The sequence below is a fragment of the Populus alba genome, chromosome 17 (genome assembly GCF_005239225.2).
Source record: "Populus alba chromosome 17, ASM523922v2, whole genome shotgun sequence".
Lineage (NCBI taxonomy): Eukaryota > Viridiplantae > Streptophyta > Magnoliopsida > Malpighiales > Salicaceae > Populus > Populus alba.
The window spans coordinates 700,373-717,659 of NC_133300.1; the positions used below are offsets into that span (position 1 = coordinate 700,373).

Here is a 17,287-nt window from a genome sequence, read left to right on the forward strand (position 1 = left end):
TAACTTGTAAAAAAGCATGTGGCCCGTATATATAATCAAGTTTGTTTGGTAATGAAGTTATGGTTGTTTTGCAAATAATTTTTTTTATCAAAATACATATGTCAATGATTTTTTTTATTTTTTAAAAAAATTATTTTTAATATCAAGCACATCAAAATGATTTGAAAACAATAAAAACATATTAATTTAAAATTAATAAAAAAAATTAAATTTTTTTTAAAATATTTTTGAAAACACAAAAACAAATAGGCTTAATAATGAGAAGTGCAAAATTGTTGAAGTTCAAGATGACAAGTTTAATGTTCTTTTAATTAATAATAATCATTTGGGAGCTCACAAATATTCAGGCAATAATTAAGATCCCTGGCTACAACATTTGGAGGAGTCGATCCGAAACCACCATACACTCCCTATAATTATTTTCCCTAACTGCCATTTTCCAACTGAAATCCCTAGCTAGCTCATAATTTCTCTCTTCTATGGCATAAGTTTGTTGTTTCATATTTAGTACTCTTCCCTTTTCTGCATTTTTCAGCAATCAAATGCAGCTTCTGCATCCTATAATGTGATCAAGTTTGGTGCAAAACCGGATGGCAAAACTGACTCAACGCAACCCTTTCTTAAGGCATGGTCAGCTGCATGTAGCTCAGCTTCTCCATCCACAATCTATGTGCCTAAAGGAAGGTATTTGCTCAAGGCAACAGTGTTTAGAGGTCCATGCAAGAATAAAATTACGGTTCAGATAGATGGAACCCTTGTAGCTCCTGCAGATTATCGTTGCTCTTAGGCAACTCAGGGTACTGGATTTTGTTCATAAAAGTCAATCGAGTTTCTGTCTTTGTGGCACCTTGATGCTAAAGGTGCTGGCTTCTGGGCTTGCCGGAAATCTGGACAGAATTGCCCTGTCGGAGCTAGGGTAAGTGTGTTGTGTGTGAGTTTACATATATACATACATACATTTGAAGTTTAAAAAATCAATTTAGTATTTTAACAAGTTGCATTATATATATTTTCAATTAATGCAGTCTATAACAATAGGATGAATTTGTTAATGCAGTCTATAACATTCAACTGGGCAAATGACATCCTGATTAGCGGCTTTGACATTTCAATCCAACAGTCAATAAATGCACCTTGTTATCATCAACAGTTGCAAACAATGTCTTGGTCGAAATGTAAGGGTAATTGCTCCAGACCAAAGCCCTAACACCGACGGTATTCACGTGCAAACACCGACCGGAGTTACAATCACGTACCGGCAGCACACTTCAGACAGGAGATGACTGCATATCAATCGGTCCAAGCACTAGGAACCTGCTCATGAGCAGCATTAAGTGTGGCCCTGGACATGGTATCAGGTAACCTATTTTTTCATCTTTAGTGTCCTCAAACAGATGAAATGTATTCAAAAATAATATATGATATGAAAATAAATTTAGTACTTCTATGATGTTTTCGAGTGAATGAATTTATATTCTTTCGTAATAAAAAGGATATGATAACATTTCTTGACTGTTTTAACTGCAAATTAAGAATCCTAACCAGTACAACATTGAAGTGGTTCTGATTGATTAATTAAATTTGTTGTACCTTAATTTTACAGCATTGGAAGTCTAGGCAAGGAATTCAACGAAGATGGTGTAGACATATAACCTTAACAAATTCAATCTTCAGTGGATCAGACAATGGTGTAAGGATAAAATCGTGGGCTAGGCCCAGCAATGGATTTGTGAGGAATGTTGTGTTCCAAAACTTGATTATGAAAAATGTTAAGAACCCAATTATCATTGACCAAAATTATTGCCCAGATAACCAGGGCTGTCCTGGTCAGGTAATTAATTACAGTATTTCAATTAGCTAATTAATTAATGTATTTAATTCATATGATGAAATCTAATTAATTTTTTTTGTGTTTAATTTAATAGAGCTCTGGGGTGCAGATTAGTCAAGTGACATACAGGAACATACAAGGAACATCAGCAACACCAGAGGCTGTGACATTTGATTGCAGCCCCAGTAATCCTTGCAGAGGAATCAAATTACAAGACATAAAACTCACTTACACGAACACAGCAGCAACATCATCATGTAAGAACATAGGTGGAACCATCAGTGGAGTGCTTATGCCTGAGAGTTGTATATAATAATTAGGATTGATGATTATCTTAATTATTTTGGATTAGTGGGTGAAAGTGAAACACACCATGCATGTGTAAGCAGCTATTAAAGCTAACATGATTGAGTGTGGCAGTAAATATTGTTCTTCAATTGTACGTAGCTGTTGAATTTTGTATCAAAATATTGCATATTACGTCGTGATGATACCATTTATTTTCTAAGGGGGGAATGTTTCTTAGATATATTTAGTTAAAAAGATAAAAACAGTCTATCTTTGGAATATTATTTAAATAATTTTTTTATTATTAAAATAAAAGATATATATCAGAATATATTACTATATACTTTCGTTGTTGGCTAGAATATACTCAAAAGTTATCTAATTTTAATAAAGTAATTCATAAACCATTTGATTTTTCAAATCGAAGAGTCTCTATGAAATATATAATATTTATTTATATAAGCTAAAATCCATGGGGCGGGTCTTTTAGCTAGCTTTTTGTGAGGTTTGAATTCCATATATATATATCAAAGATATTTATGTGTATGTATTATGAGAGAGTGCCTAATTTCAACTCCTGTGAAAGCTAAGCCTAGCTAGTCATGGTCAAATGGGAAAATAGTTGTATCGTCTACCTCTTCTCTTCTCCAAGTTTGACAATATCTCTGTAAATGCTAATAGAAGTTTCCTTTGAGCATATCCTTCTCTTTTAATCAGATTGAAAAGGGAAAATGGAGAAAAAAGTCCACGCGTTCTCAGGTTTCATCGCTTCAACAATTCTTGGTGACCTCACAATGCATGGTGATGAATATCAAATGAGAGAGAGAGAGAGAGAGAGAGAGAGAGAGAGAGAGCCGGGTAGTATCATCCTTTTACCAAAAAAAGTGACAAACTTTTGGTCAAAATTGAAAATGTTTTCGAATTTTCTTTCACATTTTCTTGTTCTTTTGCATGATGCGATTAAAAAGTTGTGTTTGTGGTCAAATTTAGGTAGCAAGTTTAACATGTATCCAATCGATTGTTATATTATTATTCAACACCTTATTAAATTGGAGATCTTAATTAGCTGGTAATTAGCACTAGTTAGGCCGTCGTAAATCATTTGATTTCAAAGATGAAATATAGTATTTTAGCATCTCTAGGCACACCAGTCAAAAAATGGGTTCATTTTCAAAGAGATTAGAGTCCACTAACTAAATTCTAGTTAAGGTCTTAATCAGCACAAGTCACCATCTCCGAGACAAGATTTAGACACGCGTAATTAAGCACACTTAATATTATGTTGAATATTACTATTTCATCATTTGTACAATACTATTATCTTAATTGCAAACCAAAGAAAGAAAAATATATATTTTTTAAAAAGGTACACCTTAATGATCATGAGCAAGTATCCAATAAAATCAACTTTAAAAATATAAATTAATTAGTTAGATTTTAAATTTATTTTTTAAAATTATTTATTTCATTTTTATAAATTTTAGAATTATTAAAATTTATATAATTATTAACTTTAAAAAATTATAAAATTAATCAAGATACGTGTAAATTTAATAAAATATCTACTTAATCAAATAAAAAATATATCAAAGAGCATAGAGGGAAAGGGAAATTTGCTATAATGTGCAAAAGCATTGAACCGATGGTGAAAAGGGAAGAAAATTGAAGAAACTATAAAATGGCTGTAAAGATTTTTATCATTGTTTATTATAGCTTTCAATTAAATCAAATTATTTATCAATTGAAATTATTATTTTTCTCAAATGATTTTAAAAGCATAATCTAGCGTAGTGTATTTAAAATAACAATTTTTTAAAATATTAATCGTAATGCTCAGATTTATGAACTTAAAGGGAGGTGAAAAACCTTATACCAAACCTATGCACGCAACAAAAACAGCTTTAATTAGTTAGATTTGGTACTGTTATTAAAAATGGTACGAGGTAATATTAAACTTAAACTTTATTTTATTTTATTTTTAAAATAAATCAAAATAATATCATTGTAATTTTAAAAAAAAATATTTTGATTAATTTGAGTTAAGCTGTTCATTCTATGATGAGATGGGGTTTGGTTCGAAATTGAAAAAGGTCAAATTATATGGACAGCTTGCCAGCTTTGACTAGTCCACGTATTAAGGACAAATTAACAGTAGCGAAACATGCCTCCAAATGTTGCTGGCTGTACCACACACCAAGCCTGCCTAAATTTATATTACGTAATTAACATTACGTACTCCAATTTCTCTTCCTTCCATCACTTGCCCCCATTGGATTCTCTTGATTTTTCTTCAAAATTATTATTATTATTATTATATAAATGTGCCTGGGATGTGGATGGATTGCCTTTAAGTCATGTCCATATGTCTATTTGCTTAATATTCAAGGTTGAGCAAATACATGGATAGAAAGCACAAGTACTCCATGTCAAAAGATTGAAATATTGTTATTGCCAAATAAAAAATTAAAAAGCATTCACTTAGTTTATCACAATTTTTTTATTTAAAATAATGGGTGTTCTTGGATATTTTATATATTGATTGAGACTAAATTCTCTTTAAGAGCAAATCCCTACACTAATCCGATATTGATTTTAAAATTTAAACCCTAAAAATCTAGAAAATAAGTATATATTCTTAAATATTATCACCCTCACAATTGATATATCATTTATATTCTTCAATTATTAGCTCAAGAGATAGAGATAATAAAGATAAAAAAGACATGATGGAAAATAAGACAGGAACATAATTTTATCTATATATTAACTCGATCAACTCATGTTGACTCTTCTGACCTATAACTTAGATTTTGCTCCAATTGCTTTCCAAGTCGAGTTTTAAAACTATGATAATAACAAATTTTATTTTTACATTGACCTGAGTCAACTTGAGTTGATCCTCTCAATCCATGTCTTAAGTCTTGCCCTAAGTTAACTTCCGAATCAAGTTTTTAAATTACTATAATAATTACTTTTATTTTATATTGACTTGGATCAACTCATGTTGACCCTATTAACACATGAATTGGACCTTACAATAGGTCGATCCCGAGTCGGTTTTAAACCATGATAATAATCATTTTTATTAATATGTTGATACAGGTTAATGGTCCACCCCATTCATGACCAAAACCTTGTCTTAAGTTAACTTTCAAATCGAATTTTAAAATTATAATAATAACTATTTTTATTTTTACATTGACTCGGGTCAACTCAATCCTTGACCTGGATCTTGACTAGTAACCCGAGCTTTGTCTCGAATCAACCCCTAATTTAAATTTTTAAAATTATGCTAACAATCATTTTTTCCTACATGTCTTATTTAAATAATTTTGAAATTAAATTTTTTTCAATGATATTATAAAAATAATAAATACTATTTCTAGAAACATATCTTCTGGATACTTTCTATTTTAAAAATATAAAAATCAATTTTAAAATTATTAGAAAAATACATTTATTTTTATATCTCTATATTTCTAATCATATTTATTTTTGTTTTTATTATGTGTGCTTTTTATATTTCATGACGTTAATCTAACGCTACTAAAAGACAAGATAGAGGCGGTTAATTGTGAAGCACAAAACATGAGCTAAAATGGTCGGTGGAGAGGATAGATAGGGCGAGAACGTGCAGAATCACACACTTTTATTTTCTTGGCTTTCTTTTAGGTTTTTTTAATTTAAATTAATTTAATTTGTTCATCAATTTGTCAGTTTGCCATTTGCTAGTAATACTTTTTATGAAAAAAGTTTTCATTACTTTTCTTTTTCTCTCCACATTGTGGGTCGAAAGGTGCCCCCACCATTTATAAGTTTTTGTATGTTTATGAAGTAGACAACAATGGCGGCTGAGAAATTGTCCGAGTGGCCACAAAATGTTGTTGTTCAATGAATATTTATTGATATTGATGACTACTTTTTTTAGAAAATAAAATTGGTAAATTATTGGAGGTGAATAAATGGATCGAGAAGCACTTTTGTACTAACACTAGATTGGTGATGCAAATTAACATGTTTTTTATCCTGTGAAAAAAAAAGAGAAGAATACAATTAAGGATATAGTTGACAAGTATAAAAAATAACAGTGGTTAAGGCGTATCTCTCTCTCTCTCTCTCTTGGATACAGTTAAGGATCTCTTTGACAGTCACAGGTATAAATACAGAAATGGTAAATACTAAATAGCTGACGCCAAAAGGATAGCATTTTTCAGTGGTTCACTTGGAGGGAAGAAAAAACATGACAAAAGCTTCTTGCTGATGATATTTTGTCACTTTCAGCTTCTGGTTATCAAAGCTAGTTAGATTTTGTTGAGCTTTCTTGGAGATCACTTACTGGTTTTTTCATATTTAATATTGAGGAAGTTGAAAGTTTCAGTTTTCGGGATTTCTTTTCTCACATCAGGTATTCAAAATTCATTTCACTTTGTGGGTGTTCTGTTTTTGAATGATTATCATCTTGACAAGTGAGAAAGAAAGTGTTTTTGGAAATCTACAGTGGATGGATGCTGTTCAGTTTGGCTTATCAAAGTTCAAGACTTTATCATCTAAAAGAAGTTGGTGATTGTTTCTTCTAGGTTTTGAAAATTGGGTTTTCAAGTACATATAGAGACTTTTAAGGATAAGATTGAGTGAGATTTGTTTGAAATTCATGTTTCATCATGGTGAAATGAGAATGAGTTATTTGCTTTACAATCCATAGAATCAAGATTTAGAGTATTATAAGGGAAGTTTCTTTGATTTGTGTATGATCATGGAGAAAAGAAAGTAATTTCTGGGTTTCAAATCAAGAATCAAGGTTTCAGTTAGGAGCAGGGGATTGGCTTTGAGATTGATTGATAATAGTGTGAGATACTACTGTGTGTGACCATGGAGAGACGAAGCAGTTTCAATGGAAGAACAATGGAAAAGCAGCAGAGTTTTCGTGGAATAACAAACAAACAGAAAGTGTATGAAAAGCAAGTGAGTTTTCAAGGAATACCAAATAAACAGAAGGTGATGGAAAAACACCCGAGTTTCCATGGTGTGACAGAAAATGGGTCAACTTCTCATGGGATGATGGAAAAACACCCCAGTTTTCGTGGAGTAGAGAAGGGTTTTCGTGGATTTCTGGAGAAACAGAAGAGCTTTCGTGTGGTGATGGAGAGACCACTTAGTTTTATTGGTGGTGGTGAGAGGAAAAAGCCTAAAGATTCACCTGGAAAGCGAGGAGACTCACAAATTCATCTGGCAGCACGTACGGGGAATTTGAGTAGAGTTAGAGAGATTCTTCAGAATTCTGATGGTAATGACTTGAAGGTTCTGTTGGCAACGCAGAATCAAGACGGAGAAACTCCCCTTTATGCAGCAGCAGAGAATGGGCATGCTGGGGTTGTTGCTAAAATGCTGGAATATATCGACCTGGAGACTGCATCTGTTGCAGCTAGGAATGGGTATGATCCATTCCACGTGGCTGCAAAGCAGGGTCATCTTGGTGAGAAATCATTCTGATTTTGCATTTTTGAACTTCCGTTCTCCATTAAAATTATTTGGTAGTATGTTTTTTGAGTAACGGTCATTAACTCGTTTGAGCTGATAAAATGGCTTCATTATCCCCATGTATCATTTTTCCTATGAATTACTCTCATTCTTTTCCTGTATCAAATTTTTTCATCTACTGATAAGAGAAGAAAGACCTCAATTAACTTTTATGCAAATCATGTCTAGAAGATGATAAAATCCCCCAATTTCATGAGACACGTCAGGTGTTTTTCATATATATGAGCTACAAGGATTCTGGTTAGCCTGTTTCAGGTTCAAAGCCTTGGATATGGATTTTTGAACCCAAGCATGCATGAATTTCTAGATTTTCGAGTGATGAGCATGAAATTTTCATGTATATCTTTTTCTTCTTCTTTTTTTTGTGATGAGCATGAAATTCGAACTCAAAGTAGTTTCAGGACTTCTCTTCTCCAGATATTTTTTTTTTCTGTATTTAAATAGTAGTGTGTTCATGCATTTCTATCGTGCTCTTTCTGCTTAGAATTTTTCGGAGAATTTCTTGCATTGTTACTTTGGCTATGAACCTACTGAAAACCTTTTCTATCTGATCTAGAGACTAGTGGCTGTGTTGAGATCTGCGTTGCAAGATAAATTTTTCTGCTACTTGAAAAACTCTTAGGTTGTCACTTCTGATTTTTTAAAAAACCTTGCAGATGTCTTGACAGAGCTTTTGCGTGTATTCCCCAACTTGGTCATGACAACAGATTTATCCTGTACAACTGCTCTACACACAGCTGCGACTCAAGGGCACATTGATGTGGTCAATCTTCTTCTAGAAACAGACGTGAATCTTGTTAAGATTGCCCGGAATAATGGTAAGACTGTCCTCCATACAGCTGCAAGGATGGGGCACTTGGAAATTGTGAGGTCCCTCCTAAGTAAGGATCCAAGCACTGGTTTTAGAACAGATAAAAAAGGACAAACTGCACTGCACATGGCTGTGAAAGGGCAAAATGAGGAAATTGTGCTAGAATTGCTAAAACCTGACCGCACTGTTATGCATGTGGAAGACAATAAGGGAAACACAGCATTGCATATTGCAGTTATGAAAGGCCGTACTCAGGTGCTTCGTCATTTCTTTATCTTTCACCCTTCTTTTTAGCTAGCTATATGTCTTAGTGACTACAGCACTGCAGGATATGTTCTGTGATAAATTATGCTCCATCGTACGCATTCAATAGTGATATATATATGAACTCCAGTGATCCTTACAACTTAAGTTTTCTATAGGTAAGATGAAAAAAACTTCAGTAGAGTTTGTCATGATTATGACTCTAGTTGCTCAGTAAGTGACCTACTCTTAACAATCTGATCCCTTCCTAAAGCTTATTGCTTCAGTCTGTTAAATTCAAACAACTTTGAGAAATGATAAAATGCATTATTAGTAACTTCTGTTTGTTTTATTCAACCTATTTCTCAAACAATGTCGGAAATGATTTGCATAATAATGTCAACAAAAAAAAAACCGATTGCCTGGCAATAGCTTATGGAGTTGGCTATCATTTGCGGTTTCCTATTTTGAAATCCAGACTTTCAGTGAAAACCTCAGGCATTATTGTGTGATACATTGAACAGATTTTAAGGAGATACCTTGTAGTATGTTACAAATTTTGAAAATTTGATTGATTGATGATGAAAGTAATCTCAAAAGACACTTGTAATGAAAATAACACATAACTTTGGGTGGAGTATCTCTGAAATATGATGTGACAAAATAAACTATTTATGATGGCATTATTGAGATCTTATGTTGTAACCAGATAACATCATGTTTCTCTTTATATGCCCTTTTAGTTTTTTTTCCCCTATGGTCAAAAAGCTATATGTTTTTGGCAACCTTTATTGAGATTCTTCATTTAATTGCAGAATGTGCATTGTCTGTTATCGGTTGAGGGTGTTAACATCAATGCCATTAACAAAGCTGGAGAGACCCCACTTGACATTGCAGAAAAACTTGGAATTCAAGAGCTTGTCTCCATTTTAAAGAAAGCAGGGGCTAGCAATTCCAAAGATTGTGGAAAGCCCCCAAATCCCGCAAAGCAACTAAAGCAGACTGTCAGTGACATAAAACATGATGTCCAGTCCCAGCTCCAACAGACCCGTCAAACTGGCGTCAGAGTGCGGAAAATCGCCAAGAAGCTGAAGAAGCTCCACATTAGTGGCCTCAACAATGCTATAAACAATGCGACTATTGTTGCAGTTCTCATTGCAACAGTTGCTTTTGCAGCCATTTTCACCGTGCCTGGCCAGTATGTTGAGGAGAAGACCAAGGGAGCTGCAACTGGGCAAGCCCATGTAGCAAGAAATCCTGCTTTCTTAGTCTTCTTTGTATTTGACAGCCTGGCATTATTCATCTCCCTGGCTGTCGTTGTAGTCCAAACATCTATTGTTGTGATTGAACAAAAGGCAAAGAAGCAGCTTGTGTTTGTTATTAACAAACTCATGTGGCTTGCTTGCCTCTTCATTTCAGCAGCCTTTATTTCTCTTACTTATGTGGTGGTGGGTAAGAATTCCAGGTGGCTTGCTATCTATGCAACAGTCATTGGTTGCTTAATCATGCTCGCTACAATCGGCTCCATGTGCTACTGTGTCGTTTTACATCAGATGGAAGAATCAAAGTTAAGGAATATAAGGAGGGAAACTCGGCCTGGTTCTTATTCTATGTCTGTGGAATCAGATCAAGAGATTTTGAACAGCGAATATCGGAGGATGTATGCACTCTGAAGAATTTAGAATTTGGAGAAGTGAAGCGGGATTCTATGACCTCCTTCTCACTCTATATATGAAATAGCTATGCTCATACTCTGGTGGTTATAGTATTTAATTTCAGAAGTGGAGCCAAGATGTGGATTTACTTAATAATACTAGGGGATGAATGGAATACTCAGGTTCAGCAATTGAAGGAAGCCATTGATCTCCTCATTTTGGCTGTACATGAACTTCTGAGAAAGCTTCCTTGACAGGGTTTTGGTTTCCTTCTCCTGCTGGTTGCTCTGTGGTTTCCTATTGGATGAGCTCAAATCTAGTATGAATTTGAACCTGATGACTCACTACAGATTCAATCGAAGCTCAAAGCAGGTACAAAGGTGTCAATTACTGAAACTGTACAAGGGTCTGCTTGAATTATATGCATACTATGTATAAAATGTAGTAATAACAGGATCCCTCTAATTAATGGAGAAAAGCTTACCACATGGAAGTAATTTTCCATCCCTGTTTTGCTTGAATCTAATGTTAGCTGGAAAAAAAAAAAAAAAAATCTGTGCTTAGGTTTTTAAGGTTCATTTGGCAGTGTGGCACAGTATGGTTGAAATTGTGTTTTGCTCCCACTATTATTTTGAAAATGTTAGGTTGATTAACGTATACCAGTTTTCATAATTTCACCGTAAAACTCTTTTAAAACTCTGGTTACAAAAATGTTATAACTTGTAGCTTTTTGGGAACATATTTTTTTTATACTACAACTACAAAAACTATCACAATATTGAAAGAGCTCTCAGTCAAGTAAATTTAGAAATTAAAAAGATTCAACAATGGCATGGCAGGATTTACAAACTAAATATTAACGCAAGAGAGGGAAATGATTCTAATTCAGCTCCCTATTAATGCTACAACAGGTGAAAACAAAATGCAAAATAGTTCCAATCTTACACGAAGAAAACTGGCATTTGAATATCAACATTTTTACTGCAATCGTAGAAAAGACCATTTAGTGCAATTTGCATCGATTACAATGCTTGTGTTTTTCTGTTCTTTGAAAATGAATGACGTAAAAAATTTCCACCTGACATCAGCATATGCAAATCACCATAAACAAACGGAACCTGTTCTCAACATGATGAAATGGAGACCACTCTCCATGTATTTACATAAAAAAGATTTCGGATTAAGCTCTCTGGGTGCTGCTTCCAGGTGATGTATCTATTCCTGTCCAATTCTACGAGGCCTCACTAAAGCTTCAAAAATCTCGGAAATCATCAACAGCATCAGAGGAACCACTTTGTTGCCTAAGGTCAGACCGGTGAACAGAGCCTCCTTGGCCTTTCCGAGAATTGTTCGATATAGAGTCGATACGCACTGTCTTGGCAGAGTAGCAGTGTCTAACGATGATTTGGTGACTTTGTATTTCTGTTGCGTTACTGCCCTGGATATTCACAGACAACATAGCTTCCTTGTCTCGTGTATCTTCGCACCACCAGTTTTGTGGGATTCCATCAAAATGCTCTTCTAAGGAATGGAACTCTTCATGATGTACTGAGATATCCACAAAGTGATCTTGTTTAATTATGCCTGCTGCTGGTGTGACCTATATCCAGACACAAGAAAGAAGCTACTTCAGAATAAAAGGAAAAGATTCATTTGAAATCAGATATGGAGAGAATGGTTGAAAGCAACAGTATAAAAGCTGAAGAGGGGGGTAAACCTAAAACAAATTGTATATTATGAACACAAACTCTTCAAGATTTATAGTGAAGCAGGTGGAAATGAAGTTCCCAAAAACTAATCTGATCATGAACAAGTTAAAGAATATTTTTCCAGACGAAATGTCCTTGCTACTTTGCCATCAAACTTGCTGGTCGTGCATGATCTGATACTGCTGTGTGGCTTGGGTTTAGGGCAGTTAATTTTACAATCTTCCAGTTTAAAAATAAGAAAAGTACCTCGAGCCATCTTGGAAAGCCATACGAACCCCGTGAATGATAAGTACTCTCGTCTTCATCCTCGTTGACAGTGCAAACACCTGCACAAACAATTCTGAATACAGCCTTTTCTTTCACGTCTTTGTTGGTGATTCGCAAGATGACTGTGTCCTGGCTTTGAAGGCGGATGCTGTTGGTGCTGACAGTGGTTTCTGGTACATAACCCAATTGCTCGAGAATAGACCTGACTTTCTCATTGAACCTGACAACTTCTCCAAATTCTTGTCTCCTAACTGATCTATCAACATGGGCAACTTGAACATGAAACTTGCAGCGGACAGGTTTGTGATCACTCTCTATGACATCCATGCAAGCTCCATACCTTTTGGCCATGAAAATCAAATATCAGAAACAATTGACGATTGCTTGTAAGGGGAAAGGGAAGAATCAAAATCACCCGATTGTGAAACCTACTGTATAACTGATGAGACCACAGGGCAGTCTAAACTGCATTCGGACACTGGAGCTGATCGATTGTCACGGTATATTATTCTATCACACCATGCTGGAATTCGCTTTTTCTCCCCAGAATCATATCCTGTGGATAATCCACATAGTAAAAAGTCGAGGTTGAATGATACTTGCAGAAAATTTTGCTTAACAAAAAGGAATAACAATTCATAGGCAAACTCGATCAAGGAAATCTTTTAAGAGTTTCTGAACAAGACTAAGATCATTTCCAGTAATGTGAAGCATCTGAACTAAAGGGATGTGAAAACTTCTACCATTTCTGCAGAATCTTTACCTCCCAAACCTGGTTGGTTTCTTGCAAACTTGTAAGTAGGAGGGAACACAATGAGTGCCTCACGCATTCCTTGAAAAACTTTCCCTGCCTGCATCTCTGCTCTGAGCTGATCCTTTTCTCGAAGCCAGTCAAAGCTTCTTTGTGAAACAAGGTCCCTTGCTTCATCGTATGATATACCAAAAAGCCTGTAATTAAAATCACCAAGAAATACCACCATATCTGCTTCAGCTAAATCAAGCTTTGGCTCTTCAGTGTTGGCACTAGCAGCCTGTGAAAGCACCACTACCTTGTAACTCATAGGTCATACCCAATAAAGATTCTGCTAGCAACTATAAAAAGGTCATAAGAACGTACATTTGTTCCCTTAATTGTGTGACCGGCAGTTGAGACACCAGCTGCAATAGAAAGGACCAGGGGGGAACCAGAAACATAAAGCAGCCAAAATAAAAATGTGGAGAAGGCAAGAACGCAACACAAAAACAAGAATCGCACCATACCAGCTGCCGAAGGGTTTGATGACCGACCAAAGGACATATTTCGAAAAATATGATCAAAATCAGCATTGCGGCGATTGACTGCTTCCAAATGTGCAGCCAAGTGACAGTTAACAAAGCACATGATCCTGTCGAGAACTCTAATTCTCAAACCTACACCTCCCTGCAAGGACATATTAGAACATTATGAAAAAAGACAGATAGTCAACAATTTTAAAATGTGCACACTGCAATTAAGATGGTTTTAAATGTTAGTGACAGGTGATAGCCAGTAATGTGCAAATAAGCATCATGAAGGTAGACATTCATACCTTATTGCCAATTGCTCGTCCAAAGCCGCAGGGAACTGCCCCAGCATCAACATCACCAACATGTTTTCTGAGATTCTTTCTTACCCTAATTGAGAACTCAGAATATAAGATGCGACAAACTATAAAATTTATGAACCCTTGGGACACGAAGACAGGATTAAGATGCTTCTTCAAAGGAGAAAAGACTGACTGGAGGTTTCGTGTGAAAATAACAGGTTAAATCGGCAACACAAACTATAGTCACAGTTACTTACCAAAGAGATATGAGCAAGCCTGCAAGCTGCCTGGAACCCATACGTTCAAAAGCCATTCCTTCATCTAAGGCTTTTCCTATATTGTCCAGCCACCACTGACCAATGGCACTCCCTTCAAGTCCTACCTACAAAGCAGGAAGCAAACAAGATAATGTGCAGTACAATATTGAACAAATCTCTTCAACTAATTATCAGGCTACATTAAAAGGAAAGGAAATTCCCCCCTACATTGAACATGGTTGAAATTCTTGATATTCAAATCCACAGCGTCGATTTTTCTAAGCTCTAGAGATGTTTATCTAGCATCAATATTTGTGTTTATACAGCTAAACATTCACTCAAGCACCTATATGTATTCTTTGTGAGTCAACTTGTCATGAAACTACATTAATTATTAAAAATGATAGAGAATGAGAACAGAAACCAAATGACCATGCATTGCAATGAAAGCAGATCAACTAGATCTTACTGTTTCTTTTGCAGCAGACATTGCAAGAAAACCCGCACCCATCTCTACTTCTTGTAACCCAATAACAATAATGCCAACGTCTGATGCAGTAGAACCTAACCATGCTTTAAGTGCATCCTGGGATGCTCTTCCTTGACCGACATTCCATGTACCAACTAAAATTCTGAAACTGTTTCTTCTTGTATACTCTAGTTCTTTCGATGCTACTTCTGATCGTATTATTCTGTCAATAGGTCCTGGAGATGCAATGCTCCATCCACGTATTCCACCATGATTTGCCAAGCTAAAAACATATCCATTTCCAACTGCCAGTTTTAGCACAGGATTACTGTAAGCAACCCATGCACAAATCAGTTTTCCCTCCAGGTCCAATACTTGGATAACACCGCTTGCGTAGCCAACATATATCTGTGTTCCAAAAGTGCAAAAACATTGGACAGCAGAAGAATGATGATTAAATTCTAGTAAACGATTTCCACTCCCATCCCACTGCACAAGAAGGCCATTAGGACATCCACTCCAGATCATTCCATCTATAGTCAGCACTAGTGCTTCTGTTCTCTTGGCATCATCTGCGAATGCTCCTGCTCCCCTGGTTGCAACTCGGCGAACAGCATCTGCTGCTCCCATTATAGCATTACGTGAACGTTGCAGAAATCCCCCAGATTTCTCCTTTTTCGATGGGACTACAAATTTTACCTTCATCTCATCTTCTACTGGCTGATCTTGCTGTTGCACTGATGGCAGGTCAGCTCGATTCTCAATTTGACCCTCAGTATTGAATACCTTCAGAAGCTCCTTTGTACGAGCATCCCTGCAGAATTATAAATCTTATAAAGCTTCACATGTAACTTGAAGCAACTTATGGCCATTTCATAGCCTAGTGGTACAAACAATGCCCAAAAACTAAACATTTATCGACGATTTTTAAAGAACTCATGACATTCTAGGAGCTTCAGGGAGGAAAAGAAAATACCAAAGAGAGAAGGAAAGAGGCTGAGCACACCAAATTTTAGCTCTAACATTGTCAGCTAACAAGCACTTTATATCTGAAGAAGATATGCTACAGGCACCATTTACAGTGACTTGGCTCCTGAGGTCAATGCAAGACCTCTCCACCAATAAAGCAGCCATATGTTTTTCCTCTGGTGAAAGAGAAAGAGATTTCTCAATGGCATCCCATGGCCAAATCCTAACAACACCATTCTCACCACCCGACCACAGATCACCTACATGTATCAAAACACAAAGTTTAAAATTAGAACCTTGAAAAGCAAGATCATGTCAAATTTATCAAAGGTTTTGGGCAAGTATAAAAGATAAGATGGTAAGTTGTTCTTTGAAATAACGATTATTAATCAACGATTATGAAATTAAACCGTTAAAAGATTTTCTTGCTCATGAAATTTACAGATAGCTGGTGTTATGCCCCAATAAGAATAGTGATTATCATTTTCCAAAAAGGCAATATAATGAAAGCTAGCTTACCAAAAGAGCTCATAACTATAGAAAGAACAGGACCCTTATGAGCCTGCCATGATAATCCTTCCTTAAAATGAGAATTAGCATCATCTAAATGTTGATCCATTTTCCAGGACCTAATCTTCCCATCTTTGTGCCCACTCCAAACCAATCTATTTGCACTGTCAATGATTAAAGACATTGTAGGTGAGGTATTCCCTGACTCAAAAAATGGTGCAGCATCTTCATCACCCCTTCTCGCTCTCCCACCTAATCCACATCCCGCCTCATATACATCCTCAAAACTCCAAAACCTTACCCCACACTCCTGACCAGCCCACAACTGCTTATCGGTACAAGCAATGTTTCTCAAAAACTTCCCCACCTGAGTTTCTCTCAAAGGATGTGGCCTGAGTTCTAGACAAGGCGGTCGGCCAGCGTGCACAGCTGAACGTGTTGGAAACTTAAAGATTCCAGTCCCGCCACCATTTGCAATGAACTCAGGCAATGGTTGGAATTGCATGAGCTGATCATCCTCAGCACCAACGAAGAAATCTTCACCGCTGCCACCACGAGAACGAGTGGTGTTAGAAGGAGAAGAGGAGCGTGGGCAGAATGCATCGTCGTCGGAAGAAGATTCATAATAAAAAGGATCAGAAAGCACAGGTTTAGGGATGTCATCAAGACTGTGCTTTCTTGTACCTGGATGGTGTTTTTTAGTAGTAGGTCCTGAAGAGGTTGCACGTAGCTGCTGGCTATAAGAGTGGATATTTCGCGGCGGCAGAGGGACAGGAGATAGCCCTTTTAAAGCCTCTTTATCTTCATCTTCAAAAATGTCAACATCTCTATCCTGACCCATTGATGATCATCAAGATGGATATATCATATATTTCTTGGAAAGGTTGAGAAACAGAGAGATTGAAAGGTGAAAAGGAGAAGAAAAGGAAGGGAAGAATGACTCTAAAGGAAAGAGGAGAGCACTTTGGTTTGGAGTTGTTCACGAGGAAGAGGGTGGGGAGGAGGAGGCAGAGACAGAGAATAGAGAGAGCGAAGACTTAGGCGTATTATGCTGATGGGTGGACGGATAGGAATGTTACGTTGCTTTTCTGGGACTGTATCTAATGATATATTTAGATTAGACTAATTAGTTGCTTAATTGCAACCTTAAATGTGGTTTTAAAACCCGACCACTG

At 36.0% G+C, this 17,287-nt stretch overlaps 2 protein-coding genes and 1 pseudogene across 4 annotated transcripts; 2 read left to right on the forward strand and 1 right to left on the reverse strand.

The window, feature by feature from the left end:
• The first annotated feature begins 16 nt into the window (after window positions 1-16).
• Window positions 17-2,144, forward strand: LOC118037773 (polygalacturonase-like; annotated as a pseudogene).
• Window positions 2,145-6,283: 4,139 nt separating this feature from the next.
• Window positions 6,284-11,710, forward strand: LOC118037783 (ankyrin repeat-containing protein At5g02620). 2 transcript variants are annotated; one of them, XR_012168494.1, is made up of 4 exons: window positions 6,284-7,592; window positions 8,314-8,723; window positions 9,527-10,738; window positions 11,573-11,710. XR_012168494.1 is itself a non-coding variant. In XM_035043888.2 (3 exons), exons 1-3 carry the CDS (start codon window positions 6,989-6,991, stop codon window positions 10,382-10,384), a joined length of 1,872 nt encoding a protein of 623 aa, XP_034899779.1. In that variant the 5' UTR covers window positions 6,284-6,988; the 3' UTR covers window positions 10,385-10,870. The 2 variants fall into 2 exon arrangements, 1 of the variants encoding a protein (XP_034899779.1); XM_035043888.2 differs by lacking the exon at window positions 11,573-11,710 and having other exon boundaries at window positions 9,527-10,870.
• Window positions 11,619-17,283, reverse strand: LOC118037782 (type I inositol polyphosphate 5-phosphatase 12). Of its 2 annotated transcripts, XM_035043886.2 has the most exons (11): window positions 16,122-17,283; window positions 15,610-15,862; window positions 14,634-15,447; window positions 14,165-14,289; window positions 13,911-13,995; window positions 13,603-13,762; window positions 13,460-13,500; window positions 13,106-13,373; window positions 12,775-12,898; window positions 12,322-12,682; window positions 11,619-11,966 (listed from the first exon to the last, which is right to left on the reverse strand). In XM_035043886.2, exons 1-11 carry the CDS (start codon window positions 16,951-16,953, stop codon window positions 11,619-11,621), a joined length of 3,411 nt encoding a protein of 1,136 aa, XP_034899777.1. In that variant the 5' UTR covers window positions 16,954-17,283. The 2 variants fall into 2 exon arrangements, with proteins under 2 accessions (XP_034899777.1, XP_034899776.1); XM_035043885.2 differs by having other exon boundaries at window positions 13,460-13,762.
• Between the last annotated feature and the right edge of the window lie 4 nt (window positions 17,284-17,287).

Coding starts and splice junctions, on each gene's coding strand:
- LOC118037783 (XM_035043888.2), top strand. CDS start 6,989: ATGGAGAGACGAAGCAGTTTCAATGGAAGAACAATGGAAAAGCAGCAG. Junction 7,593..8,313: donor TGCAAAGCAGGGTCATCTTG/GTGAGAAATCAT, acceptor AAAACCTTGCAG/ATGTCTTGACAGAGCTTTTG. Junction 8,724..9,526: donor TTATGAAAGGCCGTACTCAG/GTGCTTCGTCAT, acceptor ATTTAATTGCAG/AATGTGCATTGTCTGTTATC.
- LOC118037782 (XM_035043885.2), bottom strand. CDS start 16,953: ATGGGTCAGGATAGAGATGTTGACATTTTTGAAGATGAAGATAAAGAG. Junction 13,763..13,910: donor GACGAGCAATTGGCAATAAG/GTATGAATGTCT, acceptor ATGTCCTTGCAG/GGAGGTGTAGGTTTGAGAAT. Junction 12,899..13,105: donor AAACCAACCAGGTTTGGGAG/GTAAAGATTCTG, acceptor GATTATCCACAG/GATATGATTCTGGGGAGAAA.